This window comes from Bemisia tabaci, chromosome 1 (assembly GCF_918797505.1).
Source record: "Bemisia tabaci chromosome 1, PGI_BMITA_v3".
NCBI classification, from domain to species: Eukaryota; Metazoa; Arthropoda; class Insecta; order Hemiptera; family Aleyrodidae; genus Bemisia; species Bemisia tabaci.
In genome coordinates, this window is record NC_092793.1 from 90203501 (window position 1) to 90219842 (window position 16342).

General features: G+C 39.9%; 1 protein-coding gene across 3 annotated transcripts in view; it reads right to left on the bottom strand.

The window, feature by feature from the left end:
- Positions 1 to 283: 283 nt before the first annotated feature.
- The window catches only part of LOC109034971 (Bromodomain containing 8), a 50465-nt gene continuing 34406 nt past the window's right edge, over positions 284 to 16342 (bottom strand). For all 3 annotated transcript variants that reach the window (XM_072306457.1, XM_019048414.2, XM_019048413.2), the window contains exon 10: positions 284 to 2997. In XM_072306457.1, coding sequence (XP_072162558.1) covers positions 967 to 2997 — 2031 coding nt within the window. In that variant the 3' untranslated portion in view covers positions 284 to 966. The remainder of the gene's footprint in view (positions 2998 to 16342) is intronic.

Consider the following 16342-nt stretch of genomic DNA (forward strand, 5'->3'; position numbering starts at 1 on the left):
GCAACGTGGATGCGGAGAGAAGCCTAGGAGTGGGAGCCGCGTACGGCGCGGTACGGGGGGGGGGAAGGCAGGCGGGTAGGGAGGGAGAGAGACTGCCAGCGGAGAGCGGTCGGTGGGCCTGCACGGCGCGCCGCGTGAGGGGACGAGGTTGCCACGGGGAGTGGTCGGTGGGTCTGCGCGGTGCGCCGTGCGGGTGGAGGAATTCCTGACACGAATTTCCTGCGAATTTCCGGCGATTTTTAGGCGCGCTTGGAGCTGCAATATAATGAAAAAAAAATACAGAGACAATATGCAGTAATAATTTATTTTCATGACTGTACACAAATTTAACACAAAAACTAGTATACATTTCACTACACTGTATTCAGCAGAACTAAAATGTACATTATACTGACAAATACCTCAAACATTTTAGTGGAATTGGTAGACCCAAAAGTATTTTATTTACATAGGTAGCCGATTAAAAAACTTGTTGACAATCTATGATTGATTAATTACTTTATGCCATGACAGCAACTTTGCACGGTTAATGTTATCAATAAATGAGACAAAACAATCACTCCAACCTTAAGTTTTCAATCAATAAACTTTTTTTCGCCAACTTATTGATGTCTTCATCAAAGTGAAAACAATTGGACTGTTGCTGTCTTCTTGATGGAGCGGAATTGGAAACTTTCAAAAATTAACAGCAGTATGAAAGTTAGTTTGACAGACTCTAGTTGCAGTGAGCGTCAGATAGGGAACATTCTTAATGCTCCGGTTGGCGAAGGAACGTCTCATGGAAGGTCACTTCCATGGTCCTAGGTTAATAAATTTTTTAAAAAGTGTAAAAAAATAAGGCGGTAGGAACTAGAGAATTGTCAGAATATTAGCAGAAACTTGGGGCAAAATCAGCAATGTTTGCGGAAAAATAATGTTCTCCTTGATAATGCTGGCCATTTGGAGAGTTGAAGAGAATGCTCATAGCTATCGCCTACGTTTACTTGTAGGGGTTACGATTTGATCGATACTATTCATGGCTGTAGACGATTCCAATCCACTTCTTTTCCTTTTCATCCCTATAGGTGTTGCAACACTAGGAGTAGCAGGTGTTGCAGCACTTCTTTTTATTCTTTCTGCACGAACCTGTTTTTCAGGTGTCTCTGCATCCGACTGTGCGTAAGGCATTCCTTCACCCATGGTTTGCACTAGCAACTGAATACTACCCAATGTCTCTTGCATCATTTCAAAAGTCATTTTGTATACTTCTGAACCGTGCCAATTGAAAAACAAGGCATTGGTGAACATTAACATAATGGCTCTTTGGAATTCTAAAGTCGTCCTTATTGTTCCATTCTCTATGTTCTTCTTGATTGTCAATAGATCAATCGGATGTTTGACAATGTTATGATAACCGGGAGCTTGATCTTCGGTGATGGGTTTTAAAAATAATGATGCATACTTGTGTGCAGCAATTCCATTATAGCTGAGCATGATTGACTTTTTCCAGGCTCTGATCCCTTTTTCTTCGTGGGCAGTAACATGGGAGGAGCTTGATGTTGCCGAGGTAATGGAGTCACGTTTTTCTCGAGCACTACTTTTTTTATTGACGCAGGATGCTATAGAGATCAAGGTTGAAGTCGACTCACTGTCATCACCCCCTGTCGAATGCGTATCAGAGCTTGTGTCAACAAAATCTGTAACGATCGGTATACTGCTCACAGCAATAGTTGATAGTTTCTTCCTTCCTCCAGAATTTTTTTTATCACTGCCTGCCACAGTCTTTTTAACATTTGAAAGAAGCTCATCACTATCTTCTTCATCGTCCCCATCTCCATCATGAGTCACTTCGTCTTCATCGAATATTATCTTTTTCACAGATTCCTTCTCATCGATTGCTGCATCAATCCCTTTCCTTTCAGATAATTTGCTGTGCATTCTTTTACTTTGTACTACACCTTTAATCACACTTCCTGACTTTTCACTCCACGATTTACCCAGCCTAACTCCTACTTCTGACTTAGAAAGTTTTTTACTGACAGTTTGAGGACATGCGTCAGAGCTTGTACTTTTACTACCAACAGTCTCTTCCATTGCAACGTATTTAAGAGATTTTTGAAAAATTACAGAATCAGGTTTGTCTTTGCCATTTTTTGGTGCTGACTCACCGTCATCCTCTTCCTTGATTGCAATCTTTGACTCAAATGTTTGTTCATCGGACTTGATTCCACTCTTGAGCGAATCATCTTTTGCAATGATGACCTCTGTGTCATTGTCAATCATAATATCATTTGATAAACTTGCTGAGCTCAAATCTATTTGGGTATCTAAAATTAGTACATTTTGACTCAAAACTCCACCTGATTCATCTTCTTTACAGGTGGCAAAATTGCTTTTGGCTCCTTTTAACGGCGTGTTAGAGTCTTTGCCACCCGGAGGTGAGATGGCAGCTCTTTGAATATTCATGCATGGCACAGCTAATGTCACTTTGGGACTTGCGTTTGGGATTGATTTTGGTTGCTCAAGGTGAGATGACACTTTTTCATTATCTCCTATAGGACCTTTCGGAGAGGGCTCATTGAGACTAAGTTCACTTTTTATTGGAGATATTCCAACAACGCTAATTTCTGCCTGACTTGTGGGCAGGTCAAGGGTTGCTTCTACATCTATGACAGTTGGCATAGTATGGAAAGTTTGACCTTCGGTAAACTGCGATGCATTTGACAAATTTCTTGACCCATAGCTGCTTCCATCAATTTCAACAGGTATATCTGGTTCAATTTTGATATCTTGAGTTTTTTCAACATTAAATTGGGTATGATTGCATTCTTTGGAATTATCCATTACTGGTTTCCTCATATCACATTCTAAGATAACAATGTTAGAATCACTAGCTTTGCTGTCTGAGGACAGCTTTACTGAGGATTCGCCATCAGGAACTTCTACCTTGACAACTGCTGGCAATCCATCACAGGAGGTAATTGCTGAGTTATTTAAGTTTGAGATATTTATTCCACCCTGGAAGAAAGGAAAAAAAAACATTAAAAGAAAGAAAACTTCTTGTTCTTCTCATTTCATTTAAGTATATATAAGTTCATACATATACATGGATGCAAATACTTCAGAAATGTGCTATTTTTTAGAGCGAGCTGGCATCATGTGATACTTAAAAATTAATTTTACCATTTCTTTACATCATTTTTTGTATTATCTATTTGTGTCGGTGCAAAATGTCTTGAAAATAGGAGGTGAATTAGTGAACCCTGAATCAAAATGAAAAAAATCCCAAAAACACCTGAAAAATGGCCAAATTTTCCTAGAAAATCATGATTTCCGTCCGAACGGGCAACACCGGGCAGATGAATCATTGATTTTCTATGGTTCTAGGGACCCAAGATTCGGCTACCATCGGAAGAAGCACGACTTGGCCTTCTCTGCAATTGATAAAGAGGCCAAGCTTTAAGTTCCATACCTTATTCTCTCCTCTTTCCTTCTTCCTTCTCTCTCTCTTATTCATTGCTCATGGCATCGAACTGACTCCTCGACCGACCGGCCCACTAGAAAAAGTTCCAGCAGTCCCACACGGCTAGTCCAGGCCTACCCATACCTTGCTCTTGGAGCCCTAAAGTTCGCAGCAAAAACTAAATTGTAGCTAAAACTAATCGGAGAGAAATCAACAAATATCGACAATAGAATAGTTGTAAAGAAGGTCTGGACAAATTTCCACAATCCAATTTATTCTGATGGGTTAGAGAAACAAAGGACTGAATAAAGAGCTGGTTCATTCGGTTCTGCGCAAAACCGGGACATTTTAAATTTGCAGAGAGGTTGCGCTTCTTGAACTGCATATTGTTCGGTTTCTGCGTTAGTTTTCCACGCTTTTTTGTGTGCGCATCATTTTGCATGCATAATTCACCCTCAGAAAAATGTATGCACAAGTCGAAATTCGTTTATAATTTAGGGACCGATTATTGAAAATTGAATAGTCGAGATGAGTATATATTTTTGAACTTTATTTGTTTGGAGAAAATTTATTGTTCTGTTACTATAATAACTGTAACAATATACTAGCGATTCCAGGCGCACTTCGCGCGTCCTCCACGGCTAGCCAGGGAGCTTTGCCCTGTGGACCCCCATCACTCGCTTCGTAAGCCACATTCCTGTCACTACCACCTTGATTACATTCGAGAAAGTTGTAGAAACAAATGCCACTCGTCTTGCAACGCTCCTCCAAAAGTCTAAGAATATTCTGGAAAGCTCCTTTATGGACAAGGCGCGGGCCTCAATTTAATTGCACACCGCCTGGAGAAAATTTTAAAAAGTTCGAACAAATTCGAGAGAAGCTAGTATCCGTCATGACACCTTACGAAAGCCCGAGAGAATTCTGTAAAGTTTTGGAGAGGATTCATGAGGGTCATCGTTTTACTGACGGTCACCTGAATGATGAAAATTCGAGAGAGTTCTAGAAAGTTCCAGAAACAGTTACTACACGTCGCCATGAGAATCCCTCCTTAAACCTACGAAAATTCTGACAAGTTTTGGAAGGACGAAAGGGGAGCCTCCCCGGTACCAGCTGCAGTGCTTGGAGAAATGAAACTGGAGAGAGGGATGGAAAGGAATCACTGGCTGCGGCTGCGTAGTGTTCTAGAAGCCGATTAGCGCGGCGCGATACGGGGTGCGGGTGGTGGGGCGGGGACTCAGCACAGCAGCCGGCGGCGGAGGACGGGCGTCGCACAGAGCGTTGATTACTAGGGGACGAGTGTCAAAAATCGATATCTCCGTTAAAAATTGTTGAAATTTCATAAAAATTTGGTGAGTTACTCTTCTTCATACGTACTATCTTGCGACAAACAGAAATTTTTGAGGAGAACATTTTGAGGGGGGTTTTGGGCCCCGTTTTGGGAGGAAATCGGATAAAATCCTTGCAGCTTGATATCTCCCCGAAAAAAATGGGATATCAAGCTCAAGTTCGCACCAAAAAAAATTAAAAAGTGCTTATTTTCAAAACACATCAATTTACCGAGAGAGAAAATAGTTCAACGTTGCTGTGTTGCCATTTATCGTTATTTTTTATTACGGGTTCTTAAACCTTAAAGAATGTGAAATAAATTTTTTTTTTTTATCAAAATGAAAGCTAATTTAATTATTCTAATTTTATTCCTCATTACTTCTACGTTTTACTACATCAATGGATGAAGTTGGAAAATACAACTCTGTTTTGAAATGTTTCAAAATTTCCGACTTTGTATTATTTTCTGAAATGAAAAATGATTAAAATGCCAATAGTAATTTCGATGGATATGTTTGAATAAATGATGGCATTTTATAGAGAATTCGAGACAAAATGTTGGTTGGTGAACTTTTAAAAACAATGAAATGTATACAGTTATAATGGTACATGCACGTAAGGAATAATGAGGAGCATTCTGATCAACAGGCTTCAGTGCCATACTATCCTTCCTGGCAGCTTCATTCCTTCTGGTAAGCACTATTTATTTTTGGTTTTTCCAATTTTTAACTTTTTTTTTGTGGCGAATATTGAATTTTGAAATACTGTTCATTTTTAACCCTCTTTCCCAATTTCATGGAGTGGCAAAAAACACTGCTGACAAATACCGAACTTTCGTGCACGTGGATATATTCAGTGATACGTGTACTTTCAGAAAATCAAGAGTTCATTTGCCCGGTGTTGCCCGTTCAGACGGAAATCATGATCTTCTACGAACATTTGGCCATTTTTCAGGTATTTTTGGGTTTTTATTCGACTTTGATTCACAGTTCACAAATTAATCTTAAATTTTCAAGACATTTTGCACAGACACACACTGGATATGTCCACATTGAAATTTTTCTAATAGTTGTCAATAGTTTTTTTTGCCACTTCATGAAACTTCAAAAGAATGTAAAAACGAGCCTTGCAAAAATGGAAGTTTTCATGCAATTTGGCAACACAGAGATACTTCGTTTTCAAATTTCCCCAATTTCACATGCCATTTAATGTATTCATATCAATATCTTTTGGAAAATAGGTTATTATAATCGGTATATAAGTATATATACACACAGTCTTATATACAGTCTTTTACAGTTATAGTCTTATACAGTCAGTTTATATACAGTCTTGCCTTGCTGTTAAGCGGCGGCTCATTTATGTGTAACTTTTAACTTTTGTTTCTTGTTTTTTGGCGGTTGAAAAAGGGAATGTTAACCCCAAGACGTCCCGTCCAAATTTGTTTTATTTACAGCCTGTACCCTTAGGGTGCGTCAAAAAAAATGAAAGTCTGAAATGTTCCGCTCCCCAGGCGGCAATCGATGACGTTTGGTAAAAAAACATGTTTGCCAAAATTTGGGCCAATATCAACCATTTTAAATGGTGCCAAAGGTCAATTTTGTAGTGACATTATGATATTTTGGTTTAGACCTCGATTTCGCACAAAAAACTCGATTTTACGCTGAAATCGTGCGTTTACGAGAAAAATGCCAAAGAACTCGACTTGTAGAGGATGAAATTTTACACTAGGAAGACGTCTTGTAACCGATAAAAATCAAATTGAACTAGAAAAACTCAACTCGGTATTTATTTTTTTGGTCCTCAGAATTTCCGAGGTCTTAGAAAGTAGAGGTGTAAAAGACTCATTTTTCACGAAAATAAGTCGAAAGAGGGTGTAAATGAACTGTAGGTAAGTGTTGAGGATGCAAATGTCATCAGAACTTCCTCAGTTTCAAAAAAAGTTCCAACTATTTTGCACAATCCTCCAAAAAGTGCACGGCTCGAGAAGCAGGATCGTGCTATAATAGTAAGGGGAAAGAGCGGTTTGACCGGGAAAAATTGCGTAACAAACTTTCCCAATGTAATCGTCATCAGTAGGTCCCCCTGAACAACTTCCTAAAAGTTAAAAATGGCCCGACCCCGGAATACCCCTCAAAAAAGTTAAAATTGAAAATGGCGGCCGTAATAAGAGGGTCCGGGAAATCGGTATTTTAAAATGCTCATTCTGTCTCATCATGTGAGGTATCATTTCCTATGTAATTTTGGTCGCAGATTTCATAAATGAATTCCGCAAGGCCCCTTCTAAGCTTACGTTTCTCTCGGTAGTCGTATGTTTCCTTTATTTTTCTTTATTAAATACATTTATAACATCAAATTTAAGTTTCTTGGCCATAAATACATGAAAATAAAGACAATTCACTTTCCTTGTTCCTTCGGTGAATATTTAAAAAAAAATGCAACCTCCTGCCTTTCACATTTGGCCGCCACCTTTGATTTAGAGCGCCCCCTTTGGCCGGAGGGCCTTGTGGAATTCATTTATGAAATCTGCGACCAAAATTACATAGGAAATGATACCTCACATGATGAGACAGAATGAGCATTTTAAAATACCGATTTCCCGGACCCTCTTATTACGGCCGCCATTTTCAATTTTAACTTTTTTGAGGGGTATTCCGGGGTCGGGCCATTTTTAACTTTTAGGAAGTTGTTCAGGGGGACCTACTGATGACGATTACATTGGGAAAGTTTGTTACGCAATTTTTCCGGTCAAACCGCTCTTTCCCCTTACTATTATAGCACGATCCTGCTTCTCGAGCCGTGCACTTTTTGGAGGATTGTGCAAAATAGTTGGAACTTTTTTTGAAACTGAGGAAGTTCTGATGACATTTGCATCCTCAACACTTACCTACAGTTCATTTACACCCTCTTTCGACTTATTTTCGTGAAAAATGAGTCTTTTACACCTCTACTTTCTAAGACCTCGGAAATTCTGAGGACCAAAAAAATAAATACCGAGTTGAGTTTTTCTAGTTCAATTTGATTTTTATCGGTTACAAGACGTCTTCCTAGTGTAAAATTTCATCCTCTACAAGTCGAGTTCTTTGGCATTTTTCTCGTAAACGCACGATTTCAGCGTAAAATCGAGTTTTTTGTGCGAAATCAAGGTCTAAACCAAAATATCATAATTTCATCACAAAATTGACCTTTGGCACCATTTAAAATGGTCGAAATTGGCCCAAATTCTGGCAAACAAGTTTTTTTACCAAACGTCATCGATTGCCGCCTGGGGAGCGGAACATTTCAGACTTTCATTTTTTTTGACGCACCCTACTGTACCCTGTGTACTTCTCATTTCATTTTATTTTATTTTTTTTTTATTTTATTTTATTTATTTATTCTTTTGCTTTTTGCACATTTGGCTTCACAAAAACGTCATTTTCTAAATAAAGGTACTGATAGGTATAAACATATTTACATACAAATCGTCTTAAATTCATTCATTGACATTCAAAAATTCATTGATTGAGTACGGGCATTTTTCAATCAAATGCCTTGTGGCCAGCTTATCGAATGTTGGACTATATATGCTTTCCTGTATAATATTTGGCAATTTATCAAAGAATTTCCATGCCTTTGTTAGGTATGTGTCGTTCTTTGATAAACTGCTAAATTGGTGATATCTTGTGCCATACCCATGTGTCTCTGCCTTATCTCCCTTCAGCCTTTTAGCCAGTAATTTTAAGTGACTCATAATTATTTTGGCCGGTAATGTTAATATCTCATTTTTTATGAAGTGTTCTCGGCATGATGTATTTAAGTATATGTATACAAATTCATATATATACATGGATGCAAATGCTTCCAAAATGTGCTATTTTTTAGAGCGAGCTGGCATCATGTGATACTTAAAAATTAATTTTACCATTTCTTTACATAATTTTTAATATTATCTATTTGTGTCGGTGCAAAATGTCTTGAAAATTGGAGGTGAATTGGAGAACTCTGAATCAAAATGAAAAAAAGCCCAAAAACACCTGAAAAAATGGCCAAATTTTCCTAGGGAATCATGATTTCCGTCCGAACGGGCAACACCGGGCAGATGAATCATTGATTTTCTGAAAATACGCATACCACTGAATATATCCACGTGCACAAAAGCTCGGTACCTATCAGCAGTTTTTTTTGCCACTCCATGAAATTGGAAAAAAGGGTTAAAAATGAGCAGTATTTCAAAATGTAACATTGGCCCCCAAAAAAAGGATTTAAAAATTGGAAAAAACAAAAATAAATAGTGCTAACCAGTAGCAATGCAGCTGCCAGGAAGGATAGAGCGGCACTGAAGCCTGTTGATCAGAACGCTTCTCAATGTTGTCATCTGCAATCGGCTTCTAATCAGGAGCTCAGAACTGGCTGATAACGACCACCTGTGCGGGCACTAGGTATCTGCCAGATATACCACTTAACGTTCACCACATAATTTTTGGAAAATTTCGACTTTCATCTTTGGGGGGATTTTTTTCACCACTGTGCACTGTGCGTCGTGGCGCCAGGAGGGACAGGGAGGCTACCGCTGCAGTGAGGGGTCGGTGGGCCAGCGCGGCGCGTCGCGCGGGGGGAGGAATTCCTGGCACGCATTTCCTGCAAATTTTCGGCAATTTTTACGCACGTCTAGAGCTCCAATATAATGATTGGGACAGTGCATAAGTTCACTGAATTTTCTGGACAGATGACATATACTTTCTGCGTAAATGGATTACTCCCTATTCAAACCGATGCAACTTATGCTGCAAACTTCAGGACACAAGGTCAAGGTACAGAATCAATTTTTCAAATATTTTTGCCAACGTCTTCTTATTCGGACAAATATGATCTAAAACGCTCCACAGCATAATGATTCTGACCATTCAAAACGTAGAGCACCCTATTACTAGCCCCTCAGGTTATCAGACTTCAGGTCCAATTTATTTTGTCCACAGTTTTGTACCCTCGAAATTTTTTCCAAGTGAAATTCGTCCTACTAAATAGTTAGTCTTACGCTCTCATTGGTCAAGCATTTTTAGGTCACATTCTTGTTCTTCAGTAAGGTCAAAAACCTAGGTCCAAGATTTAGCTCCAAAAGCCAGTCGGAGAGAGAAACATGCATATCAAATGTATAAGAACCTTCCAGCTCAACTGAGTCTTTGTCTTCTTCGCCTGAGTGTGGTGGATCTAGACGTGGCTAGGGTGGTTCAACTTAACACTGGCAAATATGATATGTACCTATCAAATATTTTCGCTCCCCAACAAAATTAAGACGCGCCCACTTGAGGCTGAAAATTTCAAAAAAAATTACATTGATTAAAATGGGGGGGGGGGGGGAGCAGGCCGATCCGCGGTATTTCGTTTTTCGGCTGTAAAATGCGCCAAAATGAAAATAACTTGATAATTACTAGAAAAAATACCTCGAGGCCTATTGTGAATGAGATAATCACACTTTCGGCCCAAAGGGAGGGAGGGAGGGAGGGCAGGGGTTCGCAGCTGAGCCGATTCATAGGCGCTGGTACGCCGCGCCCCCGCGTACGGTAAACTGCGGCTGGGGTCCTCCACTTTCGGCATCTTCGGAAAATGGACCGCGATGCACCCTAAATTTGTTCCATCCGATCCAAAAACGATGCATGCCACGTGCTTTTACTTTCCAATAATATTAAGAACTGTCTCCGAGTGACTTGTTTTATGGAAAAATTGAAGAAAATAGCAAAAAATAGTTAAAGAGACGAATATTATAAAACTTCACAACGTAAGCAGTGTTATGCCTCACTTGTGTTCGCCCGGGCCTCTAAAATACGAATTTTAAGCTTCAGCACTTGTAAAAAGTTTTCAGAAACACAGAATTCAAACAGATTTGATTTTCTTGAGAGAAACCAAAAAATGTTGAAAAATAGCAAAAACTGCCACAAAGTTAAAATAGCAAAAACATGTTCTAGGTCGAAAATGTCTGATAACCGCTGATAATTAGCGGTGTATTTAATAGAAATATCAAATGATAACTTCTCAAGCCATAAGGTGAGCATTATAGCATTGAGTCAATTGAACTTCCCGTGGATTAAAGAATGAAATGCGAAAAACTTGTTTTTTTTAAAAAAAGTTTACTTCCTTAAAATTGGTAATAATTGCCAAGCAGATGTACATTTTAATCTTTCCAAGGAGATGGTTTTGAAAATGCCACAGTTTCATAAACATATCACCAGAAAAAGAAATCATGGACGATCGATAGGCGGACAGACTGACTGCCAAATTCACTCCTATCCCAGAAAAAAAATGGGATTTTCTGCAAAGCTTGGAAGTTTTACCAACGAAGCATTGTTGCAATGTGCTTATCAGTTGGACAGTTAATTTGCTTTTCAAAACCTTGAAATAACGGTATTCGAATGAAGGAGGTACGGCAATGCGTGACATGGAGCACGGAGCTCGAATATGCGGGTGCTTAATGCGTACCTCTCTTATGAGTTTGACGCGTGGAGCCTTGCACATTTTCGGACATTTTTCTGTTTCTCTCAAAAAAATCAAATCTATCTGTGAAAACTTTTTACAAGTGCTGAAACATAAAATTCGTATTTTAGAGGCCCGGTCGAAAACAAGTGAGGCATTACGCTGCTTACGTTGCGAGGTTTTATAATATTCGTCTCTCTAACTATTTTTCGCTATTTTCTTCAATTTTTCTCAAAAACCAGTCTCACGGAGGTAGGTCTTAATATTATCAGAAAGTAAAAATACGTGGTATGCATCGTTTTTGGATCAGATGGAAAAAATTTAGGGAGCATCTCGGTCCATTTGGCAAACTTGCCCAAAGTGGATCACCCTAGCCGCATTAGGCCGTACACAGCGGCGCGGCGCCCCGGCGCCAACGAATCGGCTGCGCTGTGACCCCCCGCCCCCCCTCCCCATGGGTCAGAAGTGTGATTTTCTCATTCACAATAGGCCTCAAGGTACTATTGTAAGTATATATCAAGTTACTTATATTTTGGCGCATTTTACAGCCGAAAAACGAAATACCGCGGATTGGCCTGTTCCCCCCTTCCCCCCATATAATCAATGTAATTTTTTTGGCGATTTTCAGCCTCAAGTGGGCGCGTCTTAATATTGTCTGAGAGCGAAAATATCTGGATGATAAGGATCAAATGTAGGGGGCGTCCCGATTCATTTCAGTCAGCCCAGTTTGGACCACCTAAAGCGTGGCATATGCAGCTTGAGGAGGTAAGCACAGGCTCAGAGGTACTTCTTAACTGAGTATGTTTCCTTGTAATGATTGTGATTTCTGACAACGTTGCCAATCATTGCCTTATTTGTAATGTGCATACGTCATATATTATTACTCACCATCTCTGTCTCTTGATGAATGAATTGTTGGTCGTATTTAAGAGGACATATGACCTTACTGGACAACAAAAATGCGACTCAGAAACACTGGACGGACGAAAGATTGTGACTAACCATGTACTAGGACGAATTTCATTCGGACGAGATTTCGAGGGCGAAAAACCATGGATGATGTACATTGGACGAAAACATTAGTGGACCCAAAAAATCGGACCAAAAGTCCTGCAGTCGTCCCTTAAGGGTAGAAAAAGCGGACATGGCAACTTTACAAACACTTACAGGATAATGAACGCAGAATCTGAAAAACTAGTTTTTGTTTCGCTTGAGTATTGTGTACTGACAAAACATGGCTAGTGAAAAATTATTGCCCCCGAAAACTGAAAAATTGCCCTACATTGGTAAGAAATGTATAATTTTTTACTGTTAATCATGGGTACAGATAGATCCTTTTCAGCTTTTAAGTTAAAAAAAAAATTCAATTCAATCTGATGATCCATTTGGAAGTGATGAGCAGTTAAAGATATTGCATGTCACTATCTACTCCCTACTACAATGAGGGGCCCTACATAAAAAAGTCTGCCATATTTGAGCATTTCACATGCTACTGCCTCACCCCTGAGACTATGAATCTTACTGAAAGGAGACTATACTTAATAGAAGATGGGAAAATTTTTTATAAAAGGACACATTTGTACACAAAAAAGTCAAATTCCATTCAGGGTTCCCACCGTAGGTAAATTATTTTTTTTGCGGACCGTTAATATATATTGGTAAAGGTAAGGACCTTTGCCAGTTTTGAATAATAATGAGCTTTGTGAAAAGAAATACATCCTATAGACAATGGATGCTTGTAATGTTACGAATTTTGACTTGAAAGAAGAAATGATGACGAACAATTCCTAAATTCATGAACGGATGGAAGAGTACAAGCCAAAATCATTCTTTCTTAGGGAGGGAACACATTGAAAAAATTCTTCCAATATAATTTGTGTTCTGCACATCAGACATCTCAACTCATCTTAAGGAAAGGGGGATAACCGATCTTCAATGAGTCTATTTACTTAAGATTTTTTTTAACGAGGATGAATGACGTTCTATCTTTGAAACCTGATACTATTTTGAATCTCAGTATTTATTTAATAGTGGGGCCGATAAGTGGAAAATATCATAACAATCGTGCACTTCTGGAAGAAAGCATGAAAACTTCAGGGATTCATCTCTACCCTATAGACATTCGATTGAGACATAGACCCCAAAAATCTGAGCCCCCTGGAGGGGCAGGGGGGCCCCCAAATTTTGAATTTTGAATAACTACGGAACGGCTAATGTTAGCGTATTTTTTTTACAACAGAACGATGGGAAATTTTATTAGGAACAAAACTGGTTCTTGTGAATTTTTCCGTGGGATCGATATTTTAGGCGTGAAAACGGGAAAAACCATCGGGGGACGGGGCGCCGGCCGTTCTGAGGCAGATCCGCGCGCTGCGCTGCCTGCCCGGGACGCGCGCGGCGGCGCGGTACGGTGTTACCGACGAAACAACCGCTTGTCTTCGTTTAATCTCAACGATGCGCAGTTTTAAAAATATTATAAATTTACCGTACTGCCTAAATACTTCCCCGTAGTAATATAAGCCTTACTTTATATTATATTAGTAATAAATAAAAGCAAGCAAAAGGCGAAAGACTCCAATGTGAGAGCGCCGAGTCAATAGGAGGGATCGGTCATCGCGCATCACGTACCTTGTTTTCCATGAATACAGAGCCTTTCCGACCTCAGTACAGAGTAAATTACCCTTTCCTTACGGAATTTTTGTAAAGGATTATATTTTTTAAGATATTAGAGCGAAATAAGATTTAAGTGGATAAAGATTTTAATAGATTTTGACCCACTTTTTCAAGACTACTGGAAATGGGATCCTTGATAACTTATTTTTAGCTTATTTTTCATGTTACTTTCGGCGAATGGGACCATGAGCTGCTTACATAAGCAAGAATTCTGCAATACTTGACGCAAAGATATTACTTGAGGAGTGAGGAGGGGGGAGAGGGGGCTTCACAGTCCCTTGCCACTAAGGTGCCCAGATTTCCTTCCTTTTCCTCTAATATCGTTTTTCGTTCATGTTAATTGGTTTCTCGCAATTGCATAGGTACTGATACATACGGAACATTCCGACAGTGTTCTTTTCTCCTCTTTTTTACTCCAGCCAGTCAACAGACGTATTCATTTTCATGAACTTTCCACTCTTTCAGATATTCAACAAATATGCATATTTCACAAAATAGAACGATATATCAAATGAATAATAAAAAAGAAGATATCTGAATACTATCGCTTCCTTTTATCGAGTCACACTTGAAGATTATTATTGGTATACTAACCACAAGACATAAAAAATGGAATTCAGCAGTAATAAAAATCCATGTACAGGGTGTTTCAGACCACCCGTACCAGGCCTTTTTCTCGGTTGGTATAGGTCGTACGAAGTCGGAGACCGCGGGGTTGAATAGGGAATTGACCCCAAGGAATCCGAATTTCGTGGTCTCGAAACCCCCCCACCCCCCCTTGGGGGGTAAAGGGGGGTCACGATGCTGAAAGTCACGGTTCCCGACCGAATTGCGGATCGATCGCATCAGAATTGAAAAGTACGGAAAATTTCTCGTGGAATCGATACCTAGAAATCCAAAATCGGACCATCCAAGGCCCAAAAATGGCCCCCTAAAGAGGGGGACAGTACCCCCCTCCATAATTTCTCTTTGGTCTCAAAATTGACGTAAATTCTCCAGAAAAAGACAGTTTCCCATGTAATCGACCCGAGAAATCCAAATTTCATGGTCCCGAAGCTCCTCTAGCCCCCCTTGGGGGATAAACGGGGGGGCCCAATTTTAAAAATCGGGGCTCCTTTCTGAATCGCAAATTGATTGCATCCAAATTGAGGAGCAGAACACATTTACATCTTAAGTGACTCCTAAGAGTTCTAATTGACCCCCTGAACGGCAGAAAGTAACCCCCTGAGGAAGGGGGCCTCGCCCCCGCCAAAAATTTCTCAGGATTCCTCTTTGGTCACAAAATTGACGTCGATTCTCCAGAAAAAGACGGTTTCCCATGTAATCGACCCCGAGGACTCTAAATTTCATGTTCCCTGAGCTCCTCGAGGTCGATTACATGGGAAACCGTCTTTTTCTGGAGAATCGACGTCAATTTTGCGACCAAAGAGGAATCCTGAGAAATTTTTGGCGGGGGCGAGGCCCCCTTCCTCAGGGGGTTACTTTCTGCCGTTCAGGGGGTCAATTAGAACTCTTAGGAGTCACTTAAGATGTAAATGTGTTCTGCTCCTCAATTTGGATGCAATCAATTTGCGATTCAGAAAGGAGCCCCGATTTTTAAAATTGGGCCCCCCCGTTTATCCCCCAAGGGGGGCTAGGGGAGCTTCGGGACCATGAAATTTGGATTTCTCGAGGTCGATTACATGGGAAACTGTCTTTTTCTGGAGAATTTACGTCAATTTTGAGACCAAAGAGAAATTATGGAGGGGGGGTACTGTCCCCCTCTTTAGGGGGCCATTTTTGGGCCTTGGATGGTCCGATTTTGGATTTTTAGGGGTCGATTCCACGTGAAATTTTCCGTACTTTTCAATTCTGATGCGATCGATCCGCAATTCGGTCGGGAACCTTGACTTTCAGCATCGTGACCCCCCTTTACCCCCCAAGGGGGGGTGGGGGGGTTTCGGGACCACGAAATTCGGATTCCTTGGGGTCAATTCCCTATTCAACCCCGCGGTCTCCGACTTCGTACGACCTATACCAACCGAGAAAAAGGCCTGGTACGGGTGGTCTGAAACACCCTGTATATTATCTTTCATTTTGTTCTATGGAGTTTGGAGTTTGGAGTGGAGTTGGTAACATTTGTATTGAAAAAATATTAATATAGGAGGAAATTTATTTATCATATGCAGGTTCTGATCCTTTAAAGAACCCCTGAGAGGGACAAGTACCTCAGGAAGAAATTCATTGCATTTCTTCTTTTTTAACCCGCAAATCTTGTACCAATTTTTTATTTGTATACAGCTCATGGAAGAATTCTAGGTATGTCTGAGACAATTTTCAAGAAACGGGACTTGCGAAATATGTATTGCACAAAACGCACACCTTAAACTTTATCGCACAGTATAACACTGATCAAATTAGCTTCTGAGATTATCAGAGGGTCAATTTCTTGTCAAAATATCAACAAATCAG